Genomic DNA, 13,237 nt, shown 5'->3' with positions numbered 1-13,237 from the left:
AAGTTTTTATTTTTTAATTTTTTTTCCCCAATCACTGAAGCTCTATTTTCTTGGGTCTCAAATCCCCCTTCAGGTACTTATATGTCCGCCTGGATGGCACGATGTCCATTAAGAAGCGAGCCAAGGTTGTAGAACGCTTCAATAGTCCATCGGTAAATGCACATCCCCTGTCCCCACACCACCAATGCAGTATCATCAGAAATAAGGATTGATGGAGAAGCTATAAGGGGTTACCTTGATTTTTTTTTTTTTTCTTCTTCCCCTAGTGGATATGGTAGGATTTGGCTGGTTGGTGATGACTGGGCTGGGAACTGACTTTGTGCGTTGAGAAATTGGCTGGTGAGCAGATAAACTGGTGGCTTTCACAGTTGGTACTGAGTAGTATAGAGGCATGAGAGAGGAGCTGGTTGGGCTGAGCAGGATCCTAGTTTAGGCTATAAGAGGTTCCTTTTCTCCTGTTTCTTCTCTTTCCAGAGCCCTGACTTTGTCTTCATGCTGAGCAGCAAAGCTGGGGGCTGTGGCCTCAATCTTATTGGGGCTAACCGGCTGGTCATGTTTGACCCCGACTGGAACCCAGCCAATGATGAACAAGCCATGGCCCGAGTCTGGCGAGATGGTCAAAAGAAGACTTGCTATATCTACCGCCTGCTGTCTGTAAGGATGGTGATAGTAGTCATAGTGGGGGTGGGTTATGGAACGAGACCTTCAGGACCATCTTGTTTCTTAGTGCCTCTCTTTGGCCTTTCTGTCTCTAGCAGTAGCCAAGCTATGGGCCCAGAAGTGAGTCCTTTATTCTTCTGTTCTCCCTCCCCTTCTCTCCATCCCATTCCCTCAAACCATTCTTACTGTGCCATCTGAACACTTGTTCAGTACATCCTTTTCACAGGACACCTGCTTCCCTCATACATGATTTCTGCTGTGTCACCAGCCTTGTAGTCTTCTCTCATCCCCTGTCCTATTTGCATTCTCCAAGTTATCAATGATCACCTTCAGACCATCCATCCCATAGTTCCTCTCTTGCAGCTTACATCGTTGGACTTGACTACCCTCTTTTCTTCCTTGCTGCAGTCCTCTATCCTCTGCTATATTCCTACTTCCTAATTCATTGATGACTTTGGACACTAGCTCAGCCTTCATTTCTTTCCCAAAGCCAGCAATCATACTGGCTGACCTCAAGGACCATGAGGTTATCCAGCACTCTGGCCTTCATGTTTCCTTGACCTCATCTCAATCCCCCTTCATCTTAACTATTCCTAAGGTCACACTGTGGAACTTGTTAGAACCCAAAACCTTAGTAATTGTCATTCTACTCTCACTTCTTGTCCTCCTAGCTTTCACATACCTGCTGTATCTGCTTCAGCCTAATGTTCCGGTAGCCTCTCCCCTTCCCACCCTCCCACTCATCTGGCTTGACTTCCTTATTTATTTAGCCCAGTCTTTATTGTGTATCCTTTCAGCTACTCTTTTCCCAATACCCATTCCAGTTGGATTATTTGAGCTGTTTTCAGCTTCTACACCAGCTACATTGCATTTACAGGTTGGTACTACCACAAATTCATGTTCTCTTTTTGAGGTGGGCCATATCTCATTTCCTTCAACCATTTCAAGCATCTACCATTTCTCTCAAATTTCCTGCCTAACTCATCTTCTTTCTACTCACTCATCAGACTCCTTATACCACTGAACCTACCTTCAAATATACTACTGACTTCCTAATTGCCAAAACAGGAGACTATTGATTTTTCCTCTTTGTGTATCTCACACTGTGACTAATCATCCCTTTAAAAATGCTCTTCTAGGCTGGGTGCAGGAGGATCACTTGAGGCCAGGAGTTTGAGGCTATAGTGAGCTAGGATTGTGCCACTCTATCCTGGGTGACAGGATAAAAAAAAAAAATTTTTATTTCCGTCACTTAATCTACATTTCCACTTAGATTTTTAATGAGCACTTTAGAAGTATCATGACTAAACTCATTCCCCTTCTGATTGATTGATTGATTTTGAGACAGTTTCTTTCTGTTGCCTAAGCTGGAGTACAGTGGCATGATCATGGCCCACTACAGCTTCAACCTCCCACCTCAACCCCCTGAAGTAGCTGGGGCTACAGGTGTGTGCCACCACACCCGGATAACTTTTTTCTTTCTTTTTTGTAGAGAAGGGGTCCTGCTATGTTGCCTAGGCTGGTCTCGAACATCTGGACTCAAGCGATCCTCCCACCTTGGCCTTCCCAAGTGCTGGGATTAACAGCATGAGCCACCACACCTGGCGCCCTTTCTGAATGTTGTTCTTAATGGCTCCATTATCCACCCAACCCAAAACTGGGAATAATCTTACCAGACTATTCTTTTCTTCTAACAACCAGATTCCTACCAGTTTTCACTGATTTTTACCTTCTTGAAATTTCCTTAATCTAACCCTGCTCTCCAAGCCCTCCGGAGGTCATGGTCATCTGTCACTTGGATATTGTAGCAGCTTCCTAATTGTTTACTTCTGTCTTATCCCAACCCATTGTTCACATACTGCTTCCAGAAGGAACTTTCCAAAAATTCTGATTTTACTTTTCATCCCTTCGAAGACAAGATTAAGGCCTTCAGCATGGCATCCAAGGTTCTTTTTTTTTTGAGATGGAGTCTTGCTCTTGTCGCCCAGGCTGGAGTGCAATGGCACAATCTCGGCTCACTGCAACCTCTGCCTCCTGGGTTCAAGCGATTCTCTTGCTTCTCCTGAGTAGCTGGGATTACAGGTGCCCACCACCACGCCTGGCTAATTTTTGTATTTTTAGTAGAGAGGGGGTTTCGCCATGTTGGCCAGGCTGGTCTCGAACTCCTGACCTTGTGATCTGCCTGCCTCGGCCTCCCAAAGTGCTGGGATTACAGGCATGAGCCACCATGCCTGTCCCCAAGGTTCTTTAATGTGGCCTCTGCTGACTTCCCAGTCTCAGCTCTTACTATACTCCCACCAACCTCTAGTTAGCCTGAACTCCTCACAGTCCTCCAATAGGCCAGTAGTATTCCTTTGTTCCTATGCTGGGAATGCCTTTCTTTGTATCTTTTCTTACAAACCATCTATTCATTTTCAAGATTGAGCTTAAGGATAGAGTTTCAAGTTTTCAATACTGTTCTACTCTACCATCCGTATGGACTCCCAGTTATCCTGTACAGATTTCTGTCATTGTATCAACTCTTTAAATGTTTGTCTTTCTCACTATTCTAGGAGCTCAAGGATAGGGGATATATATGATTCTTCTTTGTATCCTAATGTCAGCACAGGGTCTGAAATAGAATAGGTACCCAAATGATATTTATTGAATGAATTAGAGTTGGGCTTGGTATGGAAATCTGAAGCTGCAGCAGACAAACCTCAGTTCACCCTGAAGGGATTTAGCCAGGCTCCGGGACCCTTCATTAGTATGGAAAATAGCCTGGGTCTACATGACTATTCATGTCATGTTCTCAGGAGACAGACTGGGAAAATGGGCCTCAGCTGAGTAGAGATAATGCTCTGGGACTCATACTTTTTATTCATATCCCCTTCTCGGGTAGCTGTGTTTCACCCCTTTGGTTTTCCTGCTCCCTTTTTATGGGGATGGCTAAGCACTGTATCCGTTGACATTCCGCACCCGCTCTTCCCCAGGCAGGGACCATTGAGGAGAAGATCTTCCAGCGTCAGAGCCACAAGAAGGCACTGAGCAGCTGTGTGGTGGACGAGGAGCAGGATGTAGAGCGCCACTTCTCTCTGGGCGAGTTGAAGGAGCTGTTCATCCTGGATGAAGCTAGCCTCAGTGACACACATGACAGGTGGGGAAGTGCCCTAACCATTATCTCTAAGCTACCCACACAGCAGGGAGATGGGTTCCGTAGTGACTTCAGCTGTGCCTTCTTTCCCTAGGTTGCACTGCCGACGCTGTGTCAACAGCCGTCAGATCCGTCCACCCCCTGATGGTTCTGACTGCAATTCAGACCTGGCTCAGTGGAACCACTGCACTGATAAGCGGGGGCTCCAGGATGAGGTACTCCAGGCTGCCTGGGATGCTGCCTCCACTGCCATCACCTTCGTCTTCCACCAACGTTCTCATGAGGAGCAGCGGGGCCTCCGCTGATAACCAGCTGGTCTGGGTGTAGCTCTTAGAGGAAGGAGATAGGGAAAAGGGGTTCCTTGCCCCACAGGGCCCTGTTGAATTTTGTTCTCTGGGAGAAAATCATCAGGAAGGGCTGCATGATGTTTGCCCAAAATTTATTTTATAAGAAAAACTTTTTTGGTTAAAAAAAAGAATAAAGGTATGAAAGGGTTTGAGGCCTGAGAGCAGTGTGGTAAGCCCAGCAGGGAAGAAGCCCCCTATACTTCTCTAAAGCCTGGGTGCCTGCTTGAGGAGGGAAGGCAGGAACCCAGGGGCAGGGGAGGGCGTCTCTTCAGCAATAATGATGACCACTGTAACCTCCTAGCCCAGGGTTCCCAGCATACTGAGTAAGGGGCCCAAAGACACTAAACCCAGCTGTGAGAATGCCTCTTTGCTGGGCCTTATCAAGGCCTCCAGGACCTCAGTGCAAGGGAAGAAGGAAAAAAGAGACAAAAGGTGACAGAAAGAGAAAGATAGAACTGGTGTTTGGGGTTCTGGGCAGCCCATGCTTCAGCCCCTGCAAGCTGATGGTACCGAGCATGAGACTGTGAGGTACGGGCCCCATCACATGGTGCTAACATAATCTGCGAAGGCCTGGGATGAGTCCCATGAGTCGCTAACCACATGGCAGGTAGCCCGGAGTCGCCGGATGGCTTCCCTGGCTGTGACTGCATCCTGGTCCAGCCAGTTTTGGAAGAGGCGCAGGTGACCAAAGGCTCCACGGCCCCAGCGCTCCAGCCGCTTGGCGAACTCCAGAAGCCCATCTGGCTTGATGCAGTTGGAACTGGTAGGGTGAGATGGATTAGATATCCAGGAAGCAGCAAATTCCTGGTCTATATCTCTGTAGCCCCATCCCTTGTCTTGCCCCTCCCCTCATGTACCTGATGTCCAGCTGACAGAGAGAGGAGGATGAATCCTCTGAGAAAACATCTGCCAAGGCCAGCAGGCCAGCATTCCCTGGAGAGAAGGGGAGAAGTGCCTGTCACCTCCACCCAAGAACAGGGAACAAGGGTATCCCAGCCCAACTCTGGCTGGGGAGAAGCCCAGCCCTGCTGGTTCCTGAAGCCCCAGCACAGAAATATCTGTATTCCAACTCCCACGTTCCCAATGGAGAGGTCTTTGCCTTTATCCAGTGAGTTTTTAGGTCAAAGGCCTAGCTCCTTTCCCCTCTGCCTCCCCAGGGTCTGGCCCCCACCCAGGCGGTTCCCTGGCAGCCGGAGGCCCTTCAGTGTGGAGTTGCCCTTCATAGCAGCAACCATCTCAGGCAGAAATTGGGCTGGGCGCTTCTCAAACAGACGGCAGAAGGAGAAGGTAATCTCTGTCAAGAAAAATTATAGTAAATTCTGATGGCTGTATTAGGACTGGTGCCGCCCCCCCTACCCCAGTTGGCCCTAGCAAGGGGTATTAACATTGTATAGGCACAAAAAGAGGAAGGAATTTTTCTAGACTCCATGCAAGGCTGGAACTAAATCAGAATCCAAACCAAAGACTGAACCTAAATGTTCACTATTAGGAGGTTCTCTGCATGGACAATTCTCCATTCACTTTCTTCTTTCCCTATCACTGACCACCCTCTATGCGGGGTTGGGGATCAGAGAAAAGTCTATGAAGGGAGCCTGGCACAGTACATTTTGCCCCACCACCACCATTTTGTGCACCTCTGAAAGGTAAGAGCAACTTCTGGGTGAGGCACTCTAAAAGAGTAATTTTTCATGTTTAGCAGAGGAGGAATTGAGGTTGGGGCTTTTAGAAGGAAAGTCATGCAGGTTCTATATCCATTTTATAGTTGAGGACACAAGGCCAAGAAAGGAACAGTGGTTTGCTCACTCAGATAATGGCAGAACCACAGTGAAGATCCAGGAAATGTCCAGGTTCTGAATGAGGAACTTACCTTGCAGAGTCAGATTCTGTAGCAAAAAGAGCACCTCGCTCTGACAGTCAGCCAGATTCATGTCATGGAAGCTCAGTCTTTTCAGGGCTAGGTTGTACTCTGGATAGGAGGCAGAGATCATGGACCATGGACCTTAGCTTTCCTAGAGAACAGTGCTAGGTCCCCACCTACTCCTCTCCCTTCACCATTCTGGCTGGGTCCTACCTTTGAGTGTTTGCAAAACAAGCCCAAAATCCTGGGGAGAGGCAAAGGTGGCACTATCCAGGGACAGCTGCTGCAGAGAACCCGAGGCCTTCAGAACGGAGCACAGCAGTGGGGCTGGCTGGGCTCCCCGTGGAAATCCCATCTCCAACTGCTCCAGGCAGTTTTCTGGATATGGTGGGGAAAGAAGATTCCAGCTGGCCATCTCTACCTCACTCCCATAGTAGGTCCCATCCTGTTCTTAAGGGATTCATCTAAAAAATTATTTATTCATTCACTTGTTGAATGCCTACCATATGTCAGCACTGTGCTAGATTCTGGATATTGAGCACTAAATAAGAGATTCAATCCTTGCCCTGGTAGAACTTTTAGACCAGGAAGACAGGCTACTCAGACAAGCAAATAAAGTACACAGAGTGGTGGGATAGGAGACATACAAGAACTAAGGGAACATACAGCAGGGGAACTAATCCAGTCTAAAGGTCAGTTCTTTTCCTTTTCTGGACACCAAGCTGCCTTGGTCACTCTCTGCAGGTCTTATGGTGGTTTAGGCCCTGTCTAGCTCAAGAGTATCTTAGTGGCAAGCTCTAAAGGGGAACAGGTTCCAGATAAACCAGGAATGAGTGATAGAGGAGGTCCTTCCCCTTTCCTCATATGAATGCATCTGCACGTTTGTGTGGGGATACACGTGCATGCACACACACAAACACACACACACACTGCTTCACCTGGTATCTCCTCATCGCCTATTATGAGGCTAGGGGGTCCTGCATTCCCTGGCACACCAGGGTTGTCCCGCTGGCTTGGGTGGTCAACGCGAATAGAGAGGACCCGTAGCAGTGGCAGTGCTCGCACGATAGCACGTGTCAGCTCCAGGATGGGCAGTGGTGAGAACAGGTCACTGAGATGCAGGGCACGGAGGCGACATCCAGCCTGGCCTGACAGGGCCCGCAGGCTGTCTAGCAGGCGGAAGATGTTAGAGCCCAGGCCTATGGCAAGAAAGAGATTAAGTCAGAACCATGTGGGAGTGTCAGCAGGGGTAATATATTCAAATACAACTCCAAATACTTTTGGTTACTAGCAAATCTCTTGGGTTTTGGCTCAGCTTATTTAAACCCATTTGTCTTAACTACTCATCCATGTCTTGCTTTTTCCTTAGGTAACCAGCACACTGAGGTCTGCTGTTTTGGGCTATGCCCATAAGCAGCATCAGTCAGGTTGAGTCACAAAATTTAGAAGATACGATATAGTGAAGCAGCATGTGGCTACTAGCTGAATGACAGGCCCAGACAGTAGCAGGTCTCTGGATTTCTGGGTTCTGAGTAGTTTTCTGAAGAAACTGGCCTTGAAGGAAGTTTTAGACAGAGGGAGAAGACATAGTCAAGAATCCCAGTTAGTTGGGAGCAATGGCTCACGCCTGTAATCTCAACACTTTGGGAGGCCAAGGTGGGCAGATCACTTGAGGCCAAGAGTGCCAGACCAGCCTGGCCAACATGGTGAAACCCAGTCTCTACCGAAAATGCAGAAATTAGCTGGGCTTGGTGGCACATGCCTGTAGTCCCCCAGCTACTGGGGAGGCTGAGGCAGGAGAATCACTTGAACCTGGGAGATGGAGGTTGCAGTGAGCCAAGATCACACCACTGCACTCCAGCCTGGGTGACAGAGCAAGACTCTGTCTCAGAAAAAAAAAAAAAAATCACAGCTCAGAGAGTACAAGGCATGAATGGGACGCTTGCTTGTTTGGCTACATGAGGCTCAGGAAACAGCTCTAGAGGGCAGGGCTTTGAAGGCCACATTATGGAAAGGCAAAGGGATGGTTTAATCTCATAGGCAATAGGGAGCACCTAAAAACTATGGAGAGTGACAGTGACCCAACGGGGAATACTTTAGAAGAATGAATGGGTGGGAATGGGGCAGAAAAAAAAAAACCAAATCCCACAGGATGGACTAGGATTCAGGAAGGTTAGTTGCTTAATGCCACAGGCAAATAATTCCTTGGACTATGCAGGCTCCTGTTCATTCATTCATTCATTCATTCATTCAACTAAACTACCCAGGGCCTACTAAATATCAAGTTTTTTGCTAGACACTAGTGAGCAGAACATTGCTTTTTTTTTTTCTTACATAGCTTGATAATGTGAAGGAAACTGGGGGAATAAAGTACTATGGAATTACAAAGGATGGGTACCTAGTCCAGCTTACATCAGTAAAGGCACTCCAGCTAAGTCCTAAAAAACATAAAGGAGACAGGCTAAAATTTAGGAAGAATGATTGTGGCAGAGGCAACTTGGCATATGTAGAGTCCTGAAGGAGAACAAAAAAATTTCATAATGGCTGGTGTGAGACTGAAGGGGGGAAGCATTCAAGATACAACTATAGGCCAGGTGTGGCGGCTCACACCTATATAATACCAGCACTTTGGGAGGCTGAGGTAGGCAGATCACCTGAGGTCAGGAGCCCGAGACCAGTCTGGCCAACATGGTAAAACCCTGTCTCTACTAAAAATACAAAAATTAGCTGGGTATAGTGGCATGTGCCTGTAATCCCAGCTACTGAGGCAGTAGAATTGCTTGGACCTGAGAGGTGGAGGTTGCAGTGAGCCAAGATTGCACCATTGCATTCCAGCCTGAGTGACAAGAGTGAGACTCCATGTCAAAAAAAAAAAAAGATACAACCATAGAGGTAACCAGGAGTGAGAACATGAATGACCCCTAAGTAAAATTAAGCAATATGGTGAGGGGAAGCCATTGAAAGCTGTTTGCATGAATGAATGACAGGGTCATTTTTGACTGATTTTTGAAAGAATCAAGACTGCATTTTTCAAAGGATGCTTGGGCTGCAGTGCGGATAATGGATTTGTATGGTATGAGTAAGGAGTCCGGAGGAACTGCTGAAATTAGTTCAGGTAGGGAATAATGGTAGCTTGAATTAAGGATGTGGAGATAAATAAATGTATTTAACAAATTGTAAAGATAGGGCTGGGCGTAGTGGCTCATGACTATAATCTCAGCAGTGAAGGAGGCTGAGGTTGGTGGATCACTTGAGTCCAGGAGTTCAAGACCAGCCTGGCTGGGGAAACCCTGTCCTTACTAAAAATATAAAAACTAGCCCAGTGTGGTGGTACATGCCTGTAATTCCAGGTACTTGGGAGGTTGAGGCACGAGAATCACTGGAACCCAGAAGGTAGAGGTTCCAGTGAGCTGAGATTGCACCACTGCACTCCAGCCTGGGTGACAGCAAGACTGTCTCAAAAAGGAAAACGGAAAGATAGGACCTCATGAGCAAATGTGTGGAGTAAGACAGTACAGGTTTCTTTGGGCAAGTGAGTAAACTAATGTCATTGAGAACAGAAGGATCGGTATAGTGTGAAGGTGCATTCAAGTTAGATGTAATGAGTTGGGGGGGCATGTTGTGGGTTATGAAGTGGTCATGTCTATTAGCTGGATAAATAGGTCTGGAAGGTCAAGAGAAAGATCTGGGGTAATGTCACATAATGGGGAATCTTTAGCATAGTTGGCCTTTGAAACCACAGGAATGGATGAAATTGTCCAAGAAGGGTGCATAAAGTGGGAAAGCTCTGAGGAATTCTGAATAAGCAGAGAGGAGGAGAAAACTTTTTTTTTGAGATGGAGTCTCATTCTGTTGCCCAGGTTAGAGTACAGTGGCACGATCTCCAGTCACTGCAACCTCAGCCTCCTGAGTAGCTGGGATTACAGGCACCCGCCACCATGCCTGGCTAATTTTTGTATGTTTAGTAGAGACGGGGTTTCACCATCTTGGTCAGGCTGGTCTTGAACTCCTGACCTCGTGATCCACCTACCTTAACCTCCCAAAGTGCTGGGATTATAGGCATGAGCCACTGTGCCCGGCCAAGAAAACATTTTTTAAGATAGTGAAAAAAAAAAATGAAGATTAATAGCAATAAATCCTGCCAAGAAGAGTTACTGAAAAGTATACATTGAATCTAGTAACAAGGAGGACCTTGGAGACATAGGTCCTTGCCAGTGCAATAGTAGGGGTATAAGAGGCTGGAAGGGGCTGTGGGTAAGAGAAGTGGAAACAGTACAGATAACTAAGGTTGTGAAGAATAGGAGATAATAGTTAACAGTTTATTAATATGGCATAGACGGAGGTGGTGGTGGCAGTTTTTGGTGGAGACCTATTAAGATGCTGGTAGGAGAGAGACAGTGGAAAGGAGAAAGATAGTATAAATAGTTGTTTGAAAGCATGGATCTGCAGTCTGGTTGCCTGGGTTTGAATCCTAGCTCTATAATTGCTAGGTTATCCTGAGGAAGTCACTTGCTCTCATAGCATTGTAAAGATTAAATTGTTAGATCAAATTATCAAGAATACTTAAAATATGCCAGACATATACTAAGCAGTATATAAAAATTAGTTTGAGAAACAAGCTTCCCTAAGAAGGTAGGATGCTTGTTTCTCAAACTGATAATTTTTATATACTTCATTGTGAAGCTCTATGCATCTAGAACACAGGTGGGAGAATTAGCCTTAGAAAGGATGGTGGTCTCTTCCATTCTGGTGGAGAAGGATGAGTGCAGATGGAGAGTTTATAGGCTGCTTAGCAAGCTGAAGAAACTCATGTGTGATGGCTTCTATTTTCTTGGTGAAGTAGGTGAGGTCATCCCTGAGAAGGGAAAAGGAGGGTTTGGAAGTGGTAGGAATGGGAGCTGATGTTGCAAGCACAGTGAAGGTTCATATGAGGTTAATGATCATGAGTATAGTATAGTAGCACTGATTTGCACAGTTGTATGATTTTTCTCTAGCAGTGCTCAGCAACCTAGGCAGATTGCTGGATTTAGCCAGAGTTGAGGTTTAGCTAGCTGGGCACAAGCAGGAGGGAAATGAGGACTGAGGATTGCTTTGCAGGTTGTTGGTCTGATAAGAAATTGTGTCCCACACCTTGTCTGGACAGCTGCTCTAATATGACTGGTGAGGTCAAACTGTAGCCCTGCCTGGGCATGCATATACTATACTGCTCCCACCTGCCCTTGGATTGCCTTGCATATCTAAAATGTATTCATTCTTCAGATTCCAGCTGGCTTGTCTCATTGCCCCTCAGGAACCCCTGCTTTCAACAACTAATCAAGTGTATAGACTTTATGTTCCTCTCTTCTAGCACTGACAGTCTCCCCTGCTGTGAGGCATACAAGTCTTCCTCTCTAACCTCCTGATCATACCCCCAATTTGCCCCTCCCACCTCCCCAGAATTAGGCACACAGCTAGTGCTTGCTAGGCAATCCAAGCCCAATCCCTGCCACTCCAGGGTGCTCACCATTGTAGGAGAGTGTGAGGCTCTCCAGTGACACCCAGGAGCTCAGCAGGTGGCATAGTGTCAGGGCTGCCTCTGTGGAGAGTGGAACTGTGAATAGCTCCAAGGTGGAGATGCTGCGGAATCTTTGTGAAGCTTCCAGTGCTGGAAGCCCCAGGCAGCTGGGATCTGATCCATCCAAAGCTCCACAAGCCACTTCCCCAATCTCCATCTCTTCACCATCCTCCTTCTCACCAGCCACAATAAAAACAAAGTCATACAGGTCTTCAGACTCTGCACCAGGCCCCTGACGAGTGCGAGCACCCTTCTTCCCTGCAGCTCGCTTGAAACGCTTTAGGGGCTTAGGCTGTGGGGCTGAGCTAGCTGGTGCCCGTTTGTATGAGGATGTAGAAGAAGAGGCAGAGGAAGTGGCTGCTAGAGCAGAAGGTGGCCGCTTGGTGCCAGGAGCCTCATGGGAGGTGGCTGGGGAGTGCAGCTCCCTCTTAAGGTCTGTTCCGCCTGCTGTCAGGTTCTCCTGTGTGCTCCGGCGTGTTACTCGAGTGGCAGGTGCAGCTCTGGGCATCTGCTTGGCTTCACTCTTACGCCGGCTGGCCATCAGGGCTGCAGCACATCGCTCAGCAGCATCCCGGCGGGGCCGACGTGAGCCCAATAAGAGGGACCCTTCATCTCGGGATGGGGCCCGGCCTCGGGAGGCCTCGCCACAGAGGCGGCAGGGTGGGCCACCAGGCCCTGGTTGCCAGAAGCCAGCACTCATGGTGAGAATAAGGATGAAAAGGGCTGACTCAGGCACAGGCCAGGAGTATAGCGACACTTGACTGACAGCCCCATGGTGAATGAGCTGATGCAACAGCTGCCGAAGTGACTGCTGAGCAGCCACATCAGAGAACAGCAGGTGGCGGAACTTGAGTGTGTGCAGGGAGCTGGCCAAGGTCTCCAGAACCCTGCGGTTGGGCTCAGCCACCAGCTCGGTTGCACCCTGCAGCATGTTACAGATGGTGAGCTGTCGGACATGGCGGGAGCTGTGCAGAAGAGGCGAGAACCGCTGATCACAAAGACGCCTGTCAGAAGACACATCAATGGTCCCACGTAGGACATGGGAAAAAAAGGCCTCCATAAACTTGGCTCGCCAGCATGTCACACTCTGAAAAGAAGAAAACATGCCAGACAGCCATGATATATCCATGAAACTGTCCAAATTTCCTCCTCCTCCAATAGCAAACTATTTACTGAGTCAGGCAACACTCTACAAATTCATTTAATCTTCACATCTCTGAGGTATGTATTATTATTAGCCCTAATTCACAGGTAAAACTGAGGCACAAAGAGGTTATCACCTGTGGTCACACAGGTAAGTGGTTGGATTATTTGAACCCAGGAAATCTGGTTCCAAAGACCATGCTTTTATTATAGTGCCTCCACTGAAACACCCCTGTAAGTTCTTCCATGTTTGTTTCTAGAACCTTACCCCAATTTTTTTTCTTTTCTTTTTTTTTTTTTAAAGATAGAATCTCACTTTGTAGCCCAGGCTGGAGTGCAGTGGTATGATCTCAGCTCACTCAACTTCTGCCTCCCAGGTTCAAGTGATTCTTGTGCCTCAGCCTCTGGAGAAGCTGGGATTACAGGCGCCTACCACATCCGGCTAATTTTTGTATTTTTTTTAGTAGAGATGGGGTTTCACCATATTGGCCAGGCTGGTCTTGAACTCTAGACCTCAAGTGTTCCGCTCACCTTGGCCTCCC

General features: G+C 47.5%; 2 protein-coding genes across 4 annotated transcripts in view; one reads left to right on the top strand and one right to left on the bottom strand.

The window, feature by feature from the left end:
• The window catches only part of RAD54L (RAD54 like), a 31,997-nt gene extending 27,709 nt beyond the window's left edge, over positions 1 to 4,288 (top strand). For all 3 annotated transcript variants that reach the window (XM_037999177.2, XM_037999172.2, XM_007978904.3), the window contains 4 exons: positions 74 to 152; positions 475 to 654; positions 3,633 to 3,796; positions 3,888 to 4,288. In XM_037999177.2, the coding sequence (XP_037855105.1) occupies positions 74 to 152; positions 475 to 654; positions 3,633 to 3,796; positions 3,888 to 4,098 (634 nt within the window). In that variant the 3' untranslated portion in view covers positions 4,099 to 4,288. The remainder of the gene's footprint in view (positions 1 to 73; positions 153 to 474; positions 655 to 3,632; positions 3,797 to 3,887) is intronic.
• LRRC41 (leucine rich repeat containing 41) overlaps positions 4,216 to 13,237 on the bottom strand; it is a 25,843-nt gene continuing 16,821 nt past the window's right edge. Inside the window, exons 4-10 of the mRNA XM_007978905.3 lie at positions 11,502 to 12,639; positions 6,937 to 7,197; positions 6,212 to 6,376; positions 6,008 to 6,106; positions 5,312 to 5,434; positions 4,998 to 5,073; positions 4,216 to 4,900 (exon numbers count right to left, since the gene is read on the bottom strand). Of these exons, the coding sequence (XP_007977096.1) occupies positions 4,681 to 4,900; positions 4,998 to 5,073; positions 5,312 to 5,434; positions 6,008 to 6,106; positions 6,212 to 6,376; positions 6,937 to 7,197; positions 11,502 to 12,639 (2,082 nt within the window). The 3' untranslated portion in view covers positions 4,216 to 4,680. The remainder of the gene's footprint in view (positions 4,901 to 4,997; positions 5,074 to 5,311; positions 5,435 to 6,007; positions 6,107 to 6,211; positions 6,377 to 6,936; positions 7,198 to 11,501; positions 12,640 to 13,237) is intronic.

This window comes from Chlorocebus sabaeus, chromosome 20 (assembly GCF_047675955.1).
Source record: "Chlorocebus sabaeus isolate Y175 chromosome 20, mChlSab1.0.hap1, whole genome shotgun sequence".
In the NCBI taxonomy this organism is placed as follows: domain Eukaryota; kingdom Metazoa; phylum Chordata; class Mammalia; order Primates; family Cercopithecidae; genus Chlorocebus; species Chlorocebus sabaeus.
Note: the sequence above shows the minus strand (reverse complement) of the source record. Positions and strands in the feature narration are given on the sequence as shown.